The sequence below is a fragment of the Patella vulgata genome, chromosome 4 (genome assembly GCF_932274485.2).
Source record: "Patella vulgata chromosome 4, xgPatVulg1.2, whole genome shotgun sequence".
Lineage (NCBI taxonomy): Eukaryota > Metazoa > Mollusca > Gastropoda > Patellidae > Patella > Patella vulgata.
In genome coordinates, this window is record NC_065882.2 from 25592240 (window position 1) to 25612995 (window position 20756).

A 20756-nucleotide genomic window follows, 5' to 3' on the forward strand; every position below is an offset into this window, starting at 1 on the left:
AAACTTCATGGATTCTGGCCCCTGATTGTACGAAAAATCACGTTTTTAACTTGTGGACACCCTAGAGGTCACAACCTTTATCCGATTTTGATGAAACTTAAAATATATGTTTATAACGATAAAAATTGTGAACTGTGGAGTGTCCACAAACAAATTAAGGACGACGGACGGGTATACTGGGGCGATGACAATATACATCCACATAAAAACGTAATAATTTCCTAAATTTTGTGAAGCCTGTAGACTTGCATCTTCCCGGGGTCAAGTACCGACAGAAGCTAAGACCCATTGCAAATTTCGTCGAGATATAAATAGGGAACGGGTTTGGGTTAGGGCTAACCCACAATCTCATCAACAACCACGTGCCCTAACCCTTTTTACATCTCGTGACCTATGGTGAAATCGGCAATATGTCTTAACTTTTGGTCGTTGCCGTACGAACACTGACAGTTTACACTGCTGCAATTACATCATCCACCAGATATTAGACCTCGCAATATACATGTATACTCAAATAGTGTAAATCTTTACCGACGGGCGGGCGACTTATTTTTGGCTTGCAACCGATCTGGTCTTGTGACAGACAAGGTATATCTAGAACAGTGCTTTAGTTATTTTCATGTTTACTTTATTTGATCTACTCAATCTATAAAACTTACTTATATTACAACTTATTCCAGTATATTCACCAGCACACCCATTGGGACATTGACCTGTGACCTTATCACATCTATCATCAGGTAATTGACAGTAACACAGTGATGTACAATCTGGTCCAAATGTTCCAACCGAACAAACTATTATAAATAATATAAAGTTTAAATGGTAAATATATATAAGAATGTTTTTGGTTAGATAAAAAGCTGTATACAACGGTTCTACTTTAGGTGCCCACTACTGAACAGGTTGGGATGCACGTAAAAGAGCCCTTGATAGTTGCAAAACGATGAAGAGTAAACGGAATTACCGTTGTCCGAGTAACAATGTCCGTAAACATGTAACCATGGACATCTTTCAATTTAAGGCTATTATAAAATACCATGTTAAACCACATCAATTCCCGGCTCTGTTAATCTTGACTGTTGGCCGGACTGGTTCAATAGTAAAAATCAAATTAAACACCAATATAACTTACCGTACACTTCTACTTCACATAGATTAACAAATACATCGTCTTCATATTTATGAAAATTATTTGAAATAGTTAGATATCTTCCTATGTTATTACATCTTATAGTAAAGACAGGTGCCACAGTGGGTTGATTTTGAAAATTACAGGGAATTTTGGTTTGATTTGTTTCATCAATGAATACTTTAAAGCCTTCTAATCTTTTATAATCTATAATAAAATAATAAGAGAACCTTATGAATATAGTATTATCAATCCTAAAACTAATGGGCAATAGAATTCAAAGTGTTTCCACCCAATATAATACGAGATTATTATGTTTAATGTATAGAGTATACGTAGGCCTACACGCATTATCAATCCTAAAGTTAGCGGGCCAAGATTTTCAAAGTTTCTAGTAAATGCACTGGTGAACTAGCGCCAAAACGCTAAAAATAAATCCGACACAGCAAATCATGTATAATACCTGAGACCAATAGCAGTCTCTCACTCGAGATCTGGTATAAATATTCTGGGACATTAAATAATTTTATAACTCGATTAGTCGTGTGTATACTCTCCCCCCCCCCCCCCCCCCCATCTCTCATTTCCTTTACTTTTGGTCCAGACACGAAAGTCGGGTTTTGTTGAATAGTCATGGTTTGGAGGCGGAAGAATAACGGAACTTAGGGGTTAGTGACGATGATGTTATGTTCCGCAGATAGTTACGTTCACTATATATGTTACTTCCAAATTGCGTATCTCAATATTTCCACAGTCAGCTTCGTATACTCTTTAGAGCAAGATATTGCCAAATATTGCCCTGTCTTTGAAGGAGATCACTCAGTCCTTAGATTGTAGCTAGTCGAATATTCAAAACCCAATTCTTACGGGCATCTCTTAGATATATTTGAATATCTGTAACCGGATAACTGTGGTTCATGTCGACAGACCAGTAAGCAAGTTCTGTTCCGCCGGCTGTGTGACTACATCGTTCATAATCACTGGCATGATTAGTATCACCATCTACAGCATATCCAGCACTTCTTATACCATCATCATCACTATAGGTAGAACTCTGTCCAGTTCGTTTTTTGAATGCTACATTTTCTATAAATGCAAGAGATGTCTCATAAAATATTTGTAAGATAGCATCCTGTCTCATAATCATAAATAAAATATAATGAACATTGACAAAGCAAATCAACAACTAAAAAACCTGCGCCAGCAATAAACTAAACTTGTCCAGTTTGTGCTACGTTTGCCCCGATGGCATGCCTTAGTAAAATAACCCTTGGAAATTGAAATTCAATTGCTGTACACGCAAAATATACCTCAAAGCGTATCGCGTACGTCCGCTAGAGCAAAAATTTAGGACATAAACCACATTCCATTCATTCATTCCATCGTAAAGTTACAAACTTTTTTAAAAGTACCTTTTTGACATGATGAACCATACCAGCCTTTTTGACATTTACCACTAGAACAGTGACCTGTATTCTTGTTACACAGTCCACCATTACAATGGCATGTATATCTCTCATCATATCCAAATCTTCTTACTTCTCCTGCCATAAAAAAGTACCATAAAGCCAAAGCATTGGGAACATGAGAGGACGAACGTTATTGATATTCAACATTAACTTTTTCGTTTTGGAGTTATCCCCGCTTCTCCGAAAACTTTGTTAATGCACCAGGGATTATAGTTTTAGCGGATTTGGTTTAAAATTGACGAACCCTATAGATATTTGGCATTCCGCGACCTTCAAGTCTAGAGCCCCCCCCCCCTCCGAAAACCTTGTTGACGCGATAGAGATTATAGTTGTTAACGGAGTGAAGCTTCGGGATCATGAACGGACGAGCCCTGTCGATATTCAGCATTCCGCGACCTCCTGTTTAGCGATAGAGACTACATTTATAAATGATTTCTTTTAAATTATTAGTTGTGAACCGTTGGCGTCACATGTTCCATTCTTTATATCACATGATGATGATGATGATGATATCAGACAATTTCTATCACTACATAATTTATTACAATCCTCTCCATAGTTTATAGATTCTATGCAGTCTATAAAAATAGATTTTTTTTTTACATAAAATCGGTGTGCCACAGAATCACGATATTAAGTTTACTCTGCTATTACACGGATATCAGACAATTTCTATCACTACATAATTTATTACAATCCTCTCCATAGTTTATAGATTCTATGCAGTCTATAAAAATAGATTTTTTTTTTACATAAAATCGGTGTGCCACAGAATCACGATATTAAGTTTACTCTGCTATTACACGGATAATTCTCTATAATATGCAAAGATTGGCTAGATTTTTCAACAAAAGCATCACATATCATGCTGGCAATATTATTACTCAGATCGTATGTAACGAGAAGATATAGCTCACTTTGTATATAATAGACAACATCGGAAAGTATATCCTGCAAGGTAATATATTGTCACGGGATAACTATTATTAAGTGTCATTAGTTCCGAAATGACCCTCTCTCTCTCTCTCTCTCTCTCTCTCTCTCTCTCCAAAATAAATGTACGAGGGCTGGCTACGTAAGCCTTTCTGTGAAAAAAGACCTGTACAAAGTTCGGTGGTTTCTATTTATTTTTCTACATAGTCCTCTTCGAGGTGTACACCCTTTTGCCAACGATGTTGCAAGGCGTGGATGCCGGTCAGGAGGAAATTTTTTTCACCCACCCTAGAAAACATTGTTCGCAACTGACACGACGTCGTCATTTTTAGGAAAATGACTACCGGCTAGTTCCTTTTACAATTTTGGAAACAGGTCTCATCCATGGTTACAAATCTGGCCAAAAAATTACCAGAATGGAAGATAATGTGGCGATAATGTGCCCAACCCTCCTATGAGAGATAGTCCCCTTCGAGGTGTACACGCTTTTGCCAACGATGTTGCAAGGCGTGGATGCCGGTCAGGAAGAAATCTTTTTCACCCGCCATAGAAAAAGTTGTTCGCAAAATGACGACCGGCTATTTCCTTTTTCATTTTTGGAAACGGGTCTCATCCATGGTTACAAATCTGGCCAAAAAATTACCAGGATGGGCGATAATGTGGACAACCCTCCCATGAGAGATGCCAACAGCACTGGTATTATGCCGAGTGATCAATCGTCGATCAGCCATCACCATGTCATGCACCCGGATAAATGTTTTCTAGAGACGGCAAATGGTATCTCTCTCTCTCTCTCTCTCTCTCTCTCTCTCTCTCTCTCTGAAGTTTCTGCGTGGTAAATGCACTGGTGAACTAGAACCCAAACGCGAAAAAATACGACACAGCAAATCGTGAATAATACCGGAGACCAGTACTGCTCTATACGTAAATGATACACTTTATCACACAGTAGGCTAATCGCCAATTACAATTATTTTTACTGTCGGATGACGTGTTGGTATCATAAAACGTCGACCTCCATCTTTACTGTTTCGCGAAATCTTATTAATGGGCCTGATTTTAATCCAATGAATCGAAGGCGGAAGATTATCTAGAGTTGATATTTCGGCTTTGTTTTCTTGATGTTAAATAATCAATCTGAGTATAGAAATAAGCATAGATATTTTAGCGAAAAATGCAAATGACGCATCGTTACTTTAATTTGGACATATTAGTGCGAACTAAACAGTGAAAAATTTGATATCTATATATAACGAAATATGCGAATCACGCACAGTAACTTTTCATAAACTTTTTTATTAGTTTTTACTATTTTCTTATGGAATTACTGTTATCCGTTTATAAAGATTGCCATGGAATAAATGTATCTAACTTAGGACAATATTCAACTTACTCTGTCTGCAATCTATACCCTTCCAACCTGGTTTACACCCTCCATCACATGTTCCATTCTTTATATCACATGATGATGATGATGATGATATCAGACAATTTCTATCACTACATAATTTATTACAATCCTCTCCATAGTTTATAGTCTGATTACATTCTACAACAAAACACATTACATTATTATACTGATATCAGCAACTTTCTATCATTACGTAACTTATTACAATTCTCTTCATATGATTATTTTCCATATAAAAGCTTGTTGTGTTTCATGTGGACGTATATTGTCGTCACCCCTGTCCGTCCGTCCGTCCGTCCACAATTTGTCTGTTGACACTCTAGAGGTCACAATTTTTATCCGATTTTTGTCGATATTGCCATGTATCGGATCGAAATTTCATGGATTCTGGCCCCTGATTGTACGAAAAATCACGTTTCTAACTTGTGGACACCCTAGAGGTCACAACCTTTATCCGATTTTGATGAAACTTAAAATATATGTTTATAACGATAAAAATTGTGAACTGTGGAGTGTCCACAAACAAATTAAGGACGACGGACGGGTATACTGGGGCGATGACAATATACATCCACATAAAAACGTAATAATTTCCTAAATTTTGTGAAGCCTGTAGACTTGCATCTTCCCGGGGTCAAGTACCGACAGAAGCTAAGACCCATTGCAAATTTCGTCGAGATATAAATAGGGAACGGGTTTGGGTTAGGGCTAACCCACAATCTCATCAACAACCACGTGCCCTAACCCTTTTTACATCTCGTGACCTATGGTGAAATCGGCAATATGTCTTAACTTTTGGTCGTTGCCGTACGAACACTGACAGTTTACACTGCTGCAATTACATCATCCACCAGATATTAGACCTCGCAATATACATGTATACTCAAATAGTGTAAATCTTTACCGACGGGCGGGCGACTTATTTTTGGCTTGCAACCGATCTGGTCTTGTGACAGACAAGGTATATCTAGAACAGTGCTTTAGTTATTTTCATGTTTACTTTATTTGATCTACTCAATCTATAAAACTTACTTATATTACAACTTATTCCAGTATATTCACCAGCACACCCATTGGGACATTGACCTGTGACCTTATCACATCTATCATCAGGTAATTGACAGTAACACAGTGATGTACAATCTGGTCCAAATGTTCCAACCGAACAAACTATTATAAATAATATAAAGTTTAAATGGTAAATATATATAAGAATGTTTTTGGTTAGATAAAAAGCTGTATACAACGGTTCTACTTTAGGTGCCCACTACTGAACAGGTTGGGATGCACGTAAAAGAGCCCTTGATAGTTGCAAAACGATGTCCGAGTAACAATGTCCGTAAACATGTAAACATGGACATCTTTCAATTTAAGGCTATTATAAAATACCATGTTAAACCACATCAATTCCCGGCTCTGTTAATCTTGACTGTTGGCCGGACTGGTTCAATAGTTAAAATCAAATTAAACACCAATATAACTTACCGTACACTTCTACTTCACATAGATTAACAAATACATTGTCTTCATGTTTATGAAAATTATTTGAAATAGTTAGATATCTTCCTATGTTATTACATCTTATAGTAAAGACAGGTGCCACAGTGGGTTGATTTTGAAGATTACAGGGAATTTTGCTTTGATTTGTTTCATCAATGAATACTTTAAAGCCTTCTAATCTTTTATAATCTATAATAAAATAATAAGAGAACCTTATTAATATAGTATTATCAATCCTAAAACTAATGGGCAATAGAATTCAAAGTGTTTCCACCCAATATAATACGAGATTATTATGTTTAATGTATAGAGTATACGTAGGCCTACACGCATTATCAATCCTAAAGTTAGCGGGCCAAGATTTTCAAAGTTTCTAGTAAATGCACTGGTGAACTAGCGCCAAAACGCTAAAAATAAATCCGACACAGCAAATCATGTATAATACCTGAGACCAATAGCAGTCTCTCACTCGAGATCTGGTATAAATATTCTGGGACATTAAATAATTTTATAACTCGATTAGTCGTGTGTATACTCTCCCCCCCCCCCATCTCTCATTTCCTTTACTTTTGGTCCAGACACGAAAGTCGGGTTTTGTTGAATAGTCATGGTTTGGAGGTGGAAGGATAACGGAACTTAGGGGTTAGTGACGATGATGTTATGTTCCGCAGATAGTTACGTTCACTATATATGTTACTTCCAAATTGCGTATCTCAATATTTCCACAGTCAGCTTCGTATACTCTTTAGAGCAAGATATTGCCAAATATTGCCCTGTCTTTGAAGGAGATCACTCAGCCCTTAGATTGTAGCTAGTCGAATATTCAAAACCCAATTCTTACGGGCATCTCTTAGATATATTTGAATATCTGTAACCGGATAACTGTGGTTCATGTCGACAGACCAGTAAGCAAGTTCTGTTCCGCCGGCTGTGTGACTACATCGTTCATAATCACTGGCATGATTAGTATCACCATCTACAGCATATCCAGCACTTCTTATACCATCATCATCACTATAGGTAGAACTCTGTCCAGTTCGTTTTTTGAATGCTACATTTTCTATAAACGCAAGAGATGTCTCATAAAATATTTGTAAGATAGCATCCTGTCTCATAATCATAAATAAAATATAATGAACATTGACAAAGCAAATCAACAACTAAAAAACCTGCGCCAGCAATAAACTAAACTTGTCCAGTTTGTGCTACGTTTGCCCCGATGGCATTCCTTATAAATCTTCGGACTATTATGGCGAAACTACGGAAAATGATACGGAGCGCCATTACAGAAATTATTCTAAATTCTACAATGCTGTTAATTTATTCATAAAGGTCAGTGACCAAAAATTAAAATCATAATGAGCGCTTACCTGTGTTAATTAGATTATTTTGATTATTGACGTTTGTCGTCCACAGGTTGTCACAATCATACAATAAGATTAAAAACCGTCGGAAACTTACCGTCGTCAACAAACAGTCAATTATTCTACGTTGACATCTGAACATATAAAAGACTACAAAAGACACAGTATGGTAGACCGTAGACAACACAAAGCCAACAGCGTCTAATCTTTCGGATGTTCCGTGTCTAGTGTTCGTAAAATAACCCTTGGCAATTGAAATTCAATTGCTGTACACGCAAAATATACCTCAAAGCGTATCGCGTACGTCCGCTAGAGTAAAAATTTAGGACATAAACCACATTCCATTCATTCATTCCATCGTAAAGTTACAAACTTTTTTAAAAGTACCTTTTTGACATGATAAACCATACCAGCCTTTTTGACATTTACCACTAGAACAGTGACCTGTATTCTTGTTACACAGTCCACCATTACAATGGCATGTATATCTCTCATCATATCCAAATCTTCTTACTTCTCCTGCCATAAAAAAGTACCATAAAGCCAAAGCATTGGGAACATGAGAGGACGAACGTTATTGATTTTCAACATTAACTTTTTCGTTTTGGAGTTATCCCCGCTTCTCCGAAAACTTTGTTAATGCACCAGGGATTATAGTTTTAGCGGATTTGGTTTAAAATTGACGAACCCTATAGATATTTGGCATTCCGCGACCTTCAAGTCTAGAGCCCCCCCCCCCCTCCTCCGAAAACCTTGTTGACGCGATAGAGATTATAGTTGTTAACGGAGTGAAGCTTCGGGATCATGAACGGACGAGCCCTGTCGATATTCAGCATTCCGCGACCTCCTGTTCAGCGATAGAGACTACATTTATAAATGATTTCTTTTAAATTATTAGTTGTGAACCGTTGGCGTCACGATAAGACGTTAACCACCCCCTTTACCGAAAACGTTGGCAGTGAGATAGAGGATGCAGTCTTTGACGGATTTCAGTTTTGGTGTGAAGCATTAGGGCAATGAAACATTTGAGGACCTTAGGCTTAACAGTTTAAAGAAGCCACGTTGGCCAAGAAAGTTCATCGTGATTTTCCGGCGTGGTTCCCCCTGCCAGTGACGTGGGACGGAGGGCCTGGCAGCGAACAACATGTAGTCCTTCGGATGTGACGAAAACCCGAGTTCCAGTATACACACTGGGGTGCATGTTAAAGAACCCTTGGAAGTTGGAATTCGAAATAAGAGTAGGCCATAGTGCCGCTGTCCGGGCAAGATTTCCCTTATAGCACAAGGTATGGCGTATGCCCGTCTTCATTAGCCCAGTTCGGAGCAGAACAGTAGGACGTTAAACCCCATTTCATTTCATTTCATTTCTTCATTAGCCCGGATGGAGCAGATAAGTTGAATGTTAATCCCTATTTATTTCATTTCTCAGTCCAGTCACTGGGAAAGACAAAATAATATATTGTCACGAGATAACTATTATTAAGTGTCATTAGTTCCGAAATGACCCTCTCTCTCTCTCTCTCTCTCTCTCTCTCTCTCTCTCTCTCTCCAAAATAAATGTACGAGGGCTGGCTACGTAAGCCTTTCTGTGAAAAAAGACATGTACAAAGTTCGGTGGTTTCTATTTATTTTTCTACATAGTCCTCTTCGAGGTGTACACCCTTTTGCCAACGATGTTGCAAGGCGTGGATGCCGGTCAGGAGGAAATTTTTTTCACCCACACTAGAAAACATTGTTCGCAACTGACACGACGTCGTCATTTTTAGGAAAATGACTACCGGCTAGTTCCTTTTACAATTTTGGAAACAGGTCTCATCCATGGTTACAAATCTGGCCAAAAAATTACCAGAATGGAAGATAATGTGGCGATAATGTGCCCAACCCTCCTATGAGAGATAGTCCCCTTCGAGGTGTACACGCTTTTGCCAACGATGTTGCAAGGCGTGGATGCCGGTCAGGAAGAAATCTTTTTCACCCGCCATAGAAAAAGTTGTTCGCAAAATGACGACCGGCTATTTCCTTTTTCATTTTTGGAAACGGGTCTCATCCATGGTTACAAATCTGGCCAAAAAATTACCAGGATGGGCGATAATGTGGACAACCCTCCCATGAGAGATGCCAACAGCACTGGTATTATGCCGAGTGGTCAATCGTCGATCAGCCATCACCATGTCATGCACCCGGATAAATGTTTTCTAGAGACGGCAAATGGTATCTCTCTCTCTCTCTCTCTCTCTCTCTCTCTCTCTCTCTGAAGTTTCTGCGTGGTAAATGCACTGGTGAACTAGAACCCAAACGCGAAAAAATACGACACAGCAAATCGTGAATAATACCGGAGACCAGTACTGCTCTATACGTAAATGATACACTTTATCACACAGTAGGCTAATCGCCAATTACAATTATTTTTACTGTCGGATGACGTGTTGGTATCATAAAACGTCGACCTCCATCTTTACTGTTTCGCGAAATCTTATTAATGGGCCTGATTTTAATCCAATGAATCGAAGGCGGAAGATTATCTAGAGTTGATATTTCGGCTTTGTTTTCTTGATGTTAAATAATCAGTCTGAGTATAGAAATAAGCATAGATATTTTAGCGAAAAATACAAATGACGCATCGTTACTTTAATTTGGACATATTAGCGCGAACTAAAAAGTGAAAAATTTGATATTTATATATAACGAAATATGCGAATCACGCACAGTAACTTTTCATAAACTTTTTTATTAGTTTTTACTATTCTCTTACGGAATTACTGTTATCCGTTTATAAAGATTGCCATGGAATAAATGTATCTAACTTAGGACAATATTCAACTTACTCTGTCTGCAATCGTCACCCTTCCAACCTGGTTTACACCCTCCTTCACATTTACCATTTCTTATATCACATGATGATGATGATTCAAGACATTTTCTGTCTTTACAAAACTTATTACAATTCACTCCATAGTTTATAGATTCTATGCAGTCTATAAAAATAGATTTTTTTTTTACATAAAATCGGTGTGCCACAGAATCACGATATTATGTTTACTCTGCTATTACACGGATAATTCTCTATAATATGCAAAGATTGGCTAGATTTTTCAACAAAAGCATCACATATCATGCTGGCAATAATATTACTCAGATTGTATGTAACGAGAAGATATAGCTCACTTTGTATATAATAGACCACTTTGGAAAGTATATCCTGCAAGGTAATCTTGTAATCGATCATATTTTGTGGGACAATATTGGACGTCGTGTCTCCCACGGTCCCCAACTGCAAAAGCTCCGTACAAAGGAAATAACATTGTACAAGAGTGGCGAAAGATCCCATAAGCAGCCATTAAGAGGCTTATTTCGTCCATGCGGCGGCATTGCATGCGTTTGTGGTTGTTAGAGGTTTGATTTTTACCCCTTTTGCTAACGCTTTACTGCAACGTCAAATTCTTATTGGCCTCCATGAGTTGTTGTTGATTTCCTTGTGTCAATTAATGTGAAGCCTACAATCATTTCAGAAATTAAATTCAGCTGCATTATGTCTGGTAAGCAATTCCAGTCAGTGGTCTGTTTCCATTACTGGTTAGTATATTTTAGATCATTAAAACTTTTTGATTATGTTAAAGACCGCTAGAAACCCCCACCTAGTCATGTACAACTATCTAAAGAACTGTGTTTCTGCATACACCACCTTCATAAAGTTTTAGCGATGGTTTCAGAACGTCTCATTTGACTTTCATATGTTTACTTAAATTCCCTTTAATCAACTGATACCCTGCTCACATAAGCAAGACTGTAATCGGTAAATTTACCTTGAGTACAATCATCACCCTGATATCCTGCTGCACAGCCTTGATCACATTTACCAGTAATGTGATGACAGAGTGACATGGAATTGAAACAGTGTCGCAACCTACAATCGTTTGAACAATTCTCACCGTATGTTTGTGCAATGTTCCCATCCGTACTTTCTTCGGTATTGCATTCTGCAGACAGATAAGTAACATATATGATTAATTTTAATAGAAGTTATATAACAAATAATTATGAAATATCGCAAAGGATTATAGATAAATACGGCGTCCTTATTTGATGCCTTATAGAACTTACTTTGTTTACAATCGTCACCCTTCCAACCTGTTTTACACCCTCCTTTACATGTTCCATTCTTTATATCACATGATGATGATGATATCAGACAATTTCTATCACTACATAATTTATTACAATCCTCTCCATAGTTTATAGTCTGATTACATTCTACAACAAAACATATTACATTATAATACTGATATCAGCAACTTTCTATCATTACGCAACTTATTACAATTCTCTTCATAGTTTACAGACTGATTACATTCTACAACAAAATATTTTACATTATGATACTAATATCAGCCATTTCCTGTCATTATACATAACTTATTAGAATAGTATACTTGGTTTCTGGGTACATTCGACAACAAAACATTTTATTTGTGTTTGACAACAATAAGATAACGTTTGTCCAAACGACTTGATATATGTATAACAAACCTATGATTATTTTCCATATAAATGGTTGTTGTGTTTCATGTGGACGTATATTGTCATAATTTTTATCCGATTTTGATGAAACTTGAAATATAGGTTTATCGTCAAACGATCTCGGTTCCTGTCGATATTGGTATGTATCGGATCGAAACTTCATGGATTCTGGCCCCTGATTGTACGAAAAATCACGTTTTTAACTTGTGGACACTCTAGAGCTCACAATTTTTATCCGATTTTGACCCGTGGAGTGTCCACAAACAAATTATCGATGGACGGACGGGTATACAGAGGCGACGACAATATACGTCCACATAAAAACGTGCTCGTATAAAAATGGTTAATTCTGTTAAACCATTTTTGTAATAATTTCCTAAATTTTGTAAAGCCTGTAGATTTGCATCTTTCCGGCGTCAAGTACCGACAGGGTTAGGACCAGAAGCTAAGGCCCATTGCAGATTTCGTCGAGATGTAAATAGGGTTAGGGCTAACCCACTATCTCGTCAACAACAACGTGCTCTAACCCTATTTAGATCTCGTGACCTATGACGAAATCGGCAATATGTCTTAACTTTTAGTCCTTACCGTACGAACAGTGACAGTATTACCAGATTTTAGACCCCGCGATATACATGTATATTCAAATAGTGCAAGTCTTAAGCGACGGGCGGGCGACTTATTTTTGGTTTGCAACCTATCTGGTCTTGTGACAGACAAGGTATATCTGAACAGTGCTTTAGTTATTTTCATGTTTACTTTATTTGATCTACCCAATCTATAAAACTTACTTATATTACAACTTATTCCAGTATATTCACCAGCACATCCATTGGGACATTGACCTGTGACCTTATCACATCTAACATCAGGTGATTGACAGTAACACAATGATGTACAATCTGGTCCAAATGTTCCAACCGAACAAACTATATAAATAATATAAAGTTTAAAATATATAACAAGGAATAAAGACCGAAAATTGTATGAAATAGCGTCATGTTTATCCAAGTATGTCTTACTATCGTAGTGGCCAGTGTCACGCGCGGCAGAGTATGCTTATATATATTTCCTAACACGTGATACCTGATATCGATTCCCTTTCGGGAGTCCCGCAATATAAGTGTCGGACATCTCATATTAACTTGCCATTGCAAACACAGTTATATCTATGGGTCAATAACCCTAATAAGGACAACGACGCCCGTTTAATTATGATAAGAGGAATTCATCCATAGATTTTCTTGTGATTTGTAATATTGAGCTTGATATCGCTGTTGGTGGTGGTTTTCACTTAGCTCCATACACTATCACATTTATTCTATATATAGAATAACACTTAAAGCCGTGGACCCAAATTATTTTTGGGTTTTCTACTTGGGCTACTTTGCCAAAATGTTTTGTAGAAAATTTAAAAATTTCGCCCTTCGGTTCAAAATCCTAGCTTTCGGTACTGTAGTTTATTGAAGGCTTCTCTTACCATAAACTTCAACTTCACAGAGGTTAACAAAAACATATTTTTCTTTTGTAGACTTGTTATTGGTAATAGTAACATATCTTCCTACACTGTTACAATTTACCATAAACCCATCAACTGTATTGTTATAATCATCTTCTGGTCTACATGGACTTTCATTTGTTTTGTTAAGTTCATCTACGAATAATCGGAATCCTGCAAATCTGTTGCCAATATCTATATAACAGAAACAAATTAACCAGAATAATTTCATCTAAAAAAAACAGGGGTTGGACGTCGACACAATATATGTCTACATGACGGTCAACTGTTCATGAACATGTGTGCATGTCTGCGAGATTTTTTTTAATGGCGGGGAGAGTGGAGATGGTGGGTAGTCAAACGTTGGTTGTTTCTACGTATTAGAAAAGTACATATATTTGTAAAAGATACTAATACCATTGGCCATTGGGTCCAATAGTGGTGAAATACAAATTCGGCCTAATTAATTGGTCCCTTTTTCTTGAACACAGAGAAAGTGTTGCACAGAAATCATCCAAATTCGTATACATTATATTAAGAAGGGACCATTATCTCCATAATGTCCACAGTGATCAATCTACAAATTACTTTTCTAATACGTTTATTTATATTAGAGGGAAAATTAAAACTAAAATGATATTTGAATATTAAAAAATAATAAATTTAAATTCTACTTACGGTGATTCCTTGCGTATATTTTGATATTTTCAATGGGATAATTTCGGTTTAAATCTACTCCCCATGAAGCATTTGTTCTGCCAACACCAGTATGGGTACAGTAATTATATTCCTTGCTATGATTAGTATCACCATCTACAGCATAACTAGAATGTCGTAACAGATTCTGGTCATAATAGGTTGAACTCTGCCACGTCTGTTTGTTTAAGGCGACATTTTCTGAAGATTTAAGTTTTAAAAATAACAGAAATAGGATTGTGCCATTTTAGGTAGACCCATGAGTGACACTGGTGCCAAATTCAAAAGAAATTATCAACTCCACAATAAGTTCAAACTGAATGGAAACAGTTAGAATTGAACCAATTTTCAGACATTATTTGAACAGTTTACAACCCATTTGTAGAATCAGAATAGTCACCAAAACCTGCCTCTAGCAAAGTATTTTTTTTTTAAAAACAAACCAGAAGATATGAACACTAAAAGCATCATGCCGTCAACTAAATGTTAATATTAAAAAAGATTTACTTGAAAAACTTACACTACTATTCCAGTAAAATTAAAACCCAGGGCCTTTTTTTCACAAAAAGCTTAAACCTCCTTAAAATCATCTTAAACTAAAATTTAGCTGAAAACCTCATAAAGCAATAATTTAAGTTAAATTTTATCTTAACTTAAAATAGTGGTGTTTCACAAAACTAATTTAGGGACAATTATGAGAACACCAAATCAGTGTAGTTGTTTTTTTCCATGCCACGGAAGTAAATTGAGTGAATGATGGTATGTTAAAACTATGTGACCCGGTTGCCATTAGCCAGAGTATTATCACTATTTCGAATAGATCTCTTTGTATGTAACAATGTCGTGATGTAAAGTTAGGAGAGGGAGACGGATGCCCACAATTAAAATTAATTTAAGTTACAATTGTCCGTAAAATAGCTTTGTGAAACACCACTATTTTAAAATTTGATTAAATTTTATCTTAAAAATTATATTACTGGATTTTAGATCAAATACTTTAAATCGTTTTGCGAAACTCGCCTATCTTAAGTTAGGATGACATTTCAGACAATTTTTAAGGAGATTTACGTTTTTTTGTGAAACAGGGTCCAGATCAAAATATATGGTACAAAATAGAAGAGGAATACAATTCGGGATGCTTCGTTAAAAATCCGAATGAACACAAAGACATCGAAGAAAATATTTTAAGACTGCTAGATGTGCTGCTAAAAATCAACCGAAGCCATCAACTTAGTATTCCGCTATATGATAAACGTGACGATTTTAATTTCTCAATCGTATATTTTCCATTCATTTACAGTAACATGCATAAGTCGTTAGTCTATATGCCTAAATGTGCCTGCTCATACGTTCTTTCATGACCTGCACATTATGGGCAAACTTTGTAAGCAGCGGGATCTTTCATTCATAGTTTACATATATAGTCGTGGTGGGTGTCGTTCATGAAGCAGAGTATCCCAACTTTCTATTGTGACGTTCAGTGTTATGTCCAAAACGTATAATAATGGACTTATAAAGTTTGGATTTCCAAGCGCAAATATAAGCCAGAATGTCAGTGGCTTTATCATTAATTGATAGTATAATACCAAGTTGTTTATTATTTTTTATTATAATCAAGCCATAAATGAATACATATATTTCTTTATTAGAAGAATACCCAACTGTTACAGAAAACATTTTCAGAAATGACATAAATTATTCTGTATTATAAGCTTCTAACCTTTTTGGCATGAAGAACCGTACCATCCTTTCTGGCAGTTACCACTAGAACAGATACCGTTATCAGCTTGACAATCTCCTCCATCACAATGACATATGTATCTATCACCATACCCAAATCTCTTTACTCCTGATACAATAAGATGCACAGATTTGTAATCATTTTAATAACATAATATGCCAATACATATACTGGTAATCTCTAGTTTATCATCGGTGTTCCTTAAATACATTCTTAAATCAGTTAACACTGGGGTGCTGTTAGAGCAAAATATCTTTGGATATACAAGATTTATATCTATGTTGTATACATTCGAAAAACACCATGTTGAATGCCAGCTCTCGATGGACACGGACACAATAGGTGCACCTTTTAAAATTTCTATCAGACTAAAATCTGGAGGTTGGGTGTTCGATCCCTGCATTGGCCGAGAAAGTTCATCCAGATTTTCCGGCGTGGTTTCCCCTTGTCAGTGATGCAGGACGGAGGGCCTGACAAGGACAGCTGTCTAGTCGTTCGGATGGGACGAAAAACCGAGGTCCCGTGTACACATTGGCGTGCACGTAAAAGATCCCTTGGCAGTTGGAATTCGATATAAGAGTAGGCCGTGGCGCCGCTGCCCGGGCAAAATTTCTCTCATAGCGCACTGTATGGCAAATGCCCGTCTTCATTAGCCCAGGTTAGGAGCAGAACAGTAGGACGTTAAACACCATTTTATTTCATTTCATTTCAGACTAAAATCATTTAGGTAGTAAACTACCATTACCATCAAGTCTCGAAATCGTATACATGTCGCTACACAAGCAACAAAAGTAAAAAATTAATTGGTATTTCTCTTTAAGATTTTATTTCCGATTCATTTGATCGGGACCAGGCTAATTTACAAACCGACATTTTCAAATCCTCTGCCAACTATTACACCTGTGCTTTGTTTATTTTCAAGCTGACAAAATAAGTAGTCTTGTCCATGTCGCTCAAATCATGATTCGTATACATGTATGTCTATATTGAATATCCTGGAAGTCACATTTTTCTATGGAGCGACAAGGAACAGTTCGTGGACAAAGGCGGTGCTGTGTTCGGAATGAGTTGCATCATTTTTTTAAATAAATGAATGTTGTAAATTTCGTTTCAGAGATACGCTTTAATCTTACAATACTGAATGTATCAGAACCCGGCGATAACATGTGAGAATGATGTTTTCACACCCCATATCAATTCTGTCAAACAAACAAAATTTAAATCACGATTTTATGGTGTAGGCATGGGGTATAAAATGAGACTTTTAAAAGTGGCATTACATCACATCAATTCATTAGGGTGTGAGCACAATAGTCGTGGCTCTAGGGTTTGGATGCCATTGCACTTCCATCTTTAGACTGGTCGTTATATTATAATGGTGATAAAATTATAAAATGTTTGTATTTCATTCTTTCGATATTTCATTCATTCAATTAAACATTTCTATTATTCTTATTTTCCTATTAACCCTTCATTATTAATTAGATGTTAAGCTACTAATCTAATGACAGACAGTTGACACATTAATGGGTTTAATTACTATCTTAATGTTTTATTTTACTTTTATATTTTAATATTTTCTCTTTAATTGTTATTAGTAACCTTGGTGTATATTGTGAATTCCTAAGATACCATTTTATTATAAATACCGATTTGTACATTGACAAAGGATTCTAGGTTTCACCCCGTTTCCAGGATAGTTACTTTGCTTATCGGACGTGCTGTTCTCCGTATATGATGTTTAATGTTTTCCGGTAATAAATGGTCTCAAGGATAGTTCCAGTCTTTAGTTATTATCGAAGATTTACACTGTTACAATATTCAGCAGATAGTGTCCACTATAGGTCGACCAATACGGAAGGTAACATCAGATTTCACATTTCAGCTGCATAATGTCTCGCCAGTGCCACCAGTCAAATCAGTGATGCATTTCATGGCGTCTCAGAATATAATAAATATGTACTCTACAATTCTTATTATACGTATTGTATAATATACTCTTAAAAAAAAGTAGGGGATATTGAAATGCAAATACCTATGCAGGTTGTGATATGATAAATAGTAATGGACACTTGAAATGCTTTGAGAGTATGTTCACTGATGAAGAACTTGTCGACCCAACAGAATCACTGAGCTGCACGTGCGACACGCAATAGCGCCATACGCGTGGGAGGGGTTCATTGTGAGATTAGCGCCATACGCGTGGGAGGGGTTCTTTATCAAATTTGACCCTTCAAAGATGGGTTGATGAAAACTGCCGCGTGCTGGTTTATTCTATCCATGTTTGCTTTCCTATAGGTTCTTGCATAAGATTTACTGTTTAGCGTATCTTTGCTTTAGTGTGTTACGTTTAATTTGCAGTGAGACGTCTTCAATATGATGAACGTCTACGTGCTATTGGCATGCTTCAAATGGGTTCTACACAGCGAGCAGTGTCACAGTCTGTGATCAGCAGACTGTAGAACCGGTACCACCAACACACAATGTTGATGATAGACCTCGCTCAGGTCGTCCTCGAGTCACTACACAAGTCCATGATCGATACATTTGTACACAGATCTTGCGAAATCGAGGACAAACGGCCAATCAGCTTTCTGTAAACTTGTACCAAGTTACAGGAATTGGAGTTACACCCCAAACGATTAGAAATCGGCTACATGCAGCCCATTTGCAAGCGCGACGATCGCGTGTTGCACCTCCATTAACTCGCCGGAACATGGCAAACAGGCGTCAATGGTGTAGGCAGCATAGAAATTGGGGTAATCGTCGATGGGCGCGTGTAATGTTCTCAGATGAGTCCAGATTTACTCTGGATTTCACCGATAGGCGTGCTCGCGTTTGGGCCGTGTAAATGAGCGTAATGCTAACGTTAACGTCAGACAGCATGACAGATTCGGGCGTGGGTCTGTTATGGTGTGGGGAGGAATCACCATGACTGGCAGAACTGACTTGCATATTGTTCAAGGAAGGGTCACTGGTGTGTACTGCTCAATTGAGTATTTATTTTTATCTACGATTTTCTAAGTATTGGAATATTTTATACAATTCTGAATTTCTATATACGGGTGATATTTATCCATAATATTTGATGCGTACTAAATATAACTTATTCTTACATTTTATATATTGATAACATATAAAGCTTACCATTTATATTTTGACAATAAACCACATTGATGATAATCACATAGAACAACCACCATCGTGTTTCGCCCATTTTATCTACTAGGAATAAACTTAGTTCAGTTTAAAATAAATTTAATACATCTTCCTGGTTTATATATTAACATGACTAAATTGTTATCAAATACAAACTGTTGTGGGAAATGATTCATGCAATTCTTTTTGCAAATGACATGCATTATTATTATGGGAGAATAAAATTTGCCTGTTTCGGGACGTTTTTATGGTTTCAAATATTTTATATATTATTATTTAAACTTTTAGTCACATGGCAAGCACATAATCAACTGTTTTGGGGTTTTATTTATATTGAGTGGATTAGCATTGCAATAATATGACCGGATGCTCACGATAGAAGAACTAACATCACAGTTGCAATAGAACTGTAGGCGGAGTTTCCACATTGCAAACTATCGTCAATTTATGGTTATTTAAAGTAGCTAAGACTCTAACCAAATATCATCCAAAATCTTCAACATTGAAAACACGATTAATTTGTCAAATTAAATCAACATTCATGTTGTGATCTTACCGGAAAAAGATGGGCTTTTGATATCCAATATTTAAGACAAAATAAACATTTTACCATTGGTACACGAATCGTGTACCATAATGCGCTTCAGCCCCAGTTGTATCAAGAGACCCGAGGGACGAGGCTAGACACATTGCACCAAATCAAACGGCATATATAGACTGGAATAACCAGACGCTAGAAATTTGCACTAGAAATTTGAGACTGCTGGCTTATTCCCCGAACATAACTGATTTGAAATTCGAGTAAAAACGGAAACCATTCAATGTAAATCAGTTTATATACATTCATATTACAGTATTATATGCGTTGCGACCCACTTTTGTCAATTTCTAGGTCCCAAATGTTAGCGATTTAGCTCCTTTAATGTTAAAAATTCAAACATTCATATTTTCGCTCAGAATAAAGTCATTTTTTTAGAAATTTTCAATATATTAATTTTCCATTATCTATTTTTATTCGCACACATTTTCATGTCGACGTTTATTGTCGTCGCCCATGTCCGTCCGTCTACAATTTGTTTGTGGACACCCTACAGGTCAAATTTTTACCCGATTTTTGACGAAACTTGAAATATAGGTTTATCTCCAGAAGATCTCGGTTCCTTTCGCGCTTTTAATGTGGACCTTCTTGAGGTCACAATTTTTGCTGATTTTAATTTAAATATATAATCGTTACATACTGGTAATGGTTGAGTCCGAATTTTGTAAAAATCGGATGGAAATTGCCCGACCAAATCGTTGCTCCTTGGTGTAAAAGTATGCAATACCAAGGTCACA

The 20756-nt window shown here is 36.7% G+C and overlaps 1 protein-coding gene and 3 long non-coding RNA genes across 4 annotated transcripts; all 4 read right to left on the minus strand.

Moving 5' to 3' along the window:
• Positions 1-1216: 1216 nt before the first annotated feature.
• On the minus strand, positions 1217-2670 carry LOC130012461 (uncharacterized). Its single transcript, XR_008787895.1, has 3 exons — positions 2545-2670; positions 2000-2218; positions 1217-1339 (listed from the first exon to the last, which is right to left on the minus strand). It is a non-coding gene; the product is annotated as an uncharacterized LOC130012461 (long non-coding RNA).
• A 3873-nt stretch (positions 2671-6543) lies between these two features.
• On the minus strand, positions 6544-8328 carry LOC130012460 (uncharacterized). Its single transcript, XR_008787894.1, has 3 exons — positions 8197-8328; positions 7287-7505; positions 6544-6634 (listed from the first exon to the last, which is right to left on the minus strand). It is a non-coding gene; the product is annotated as an uncharacterized LOC130012460 (long non-coding RNA).
• Positions 8329-10608: 2280 nt separating this feature from the next.
• On the minus strand, positions 10609-13479 carry LOC130012379 (multiple epidermal growth factor-like domains protein 10). Its single transcript, XM_056100207.1, has 3 exons — positions 13473-13479; positions 11613-11786; positions 10609-10784 (listed from the first exon to the last, which is right to left on the minus strand). Exons 1-3 carry the CDS (start codon positions 13477-13479, stop codon positions 10609-10611), a joined length of 357 nt encoding a protein of 118 aa, XP_055956182.1.
• A 376-nt stretch (positions 13480-13855) lies between these two features.
• Positions 13856-16371, minus strand: LOC126817559 (uncharacterized). The gene is made up of 3 exons (XR_007679047.2): positions 16242-16371; positions 14504-14722; positions 13856-14020 (listed from the first exon to the last, which is right to left on the minus strand). It is a non-coding gene; the product is annotated as an uncharacterized LOC126817559 (long non-coding RNA).
• Positions 16372-20756: the final 4385 nt, after the last annotated feature.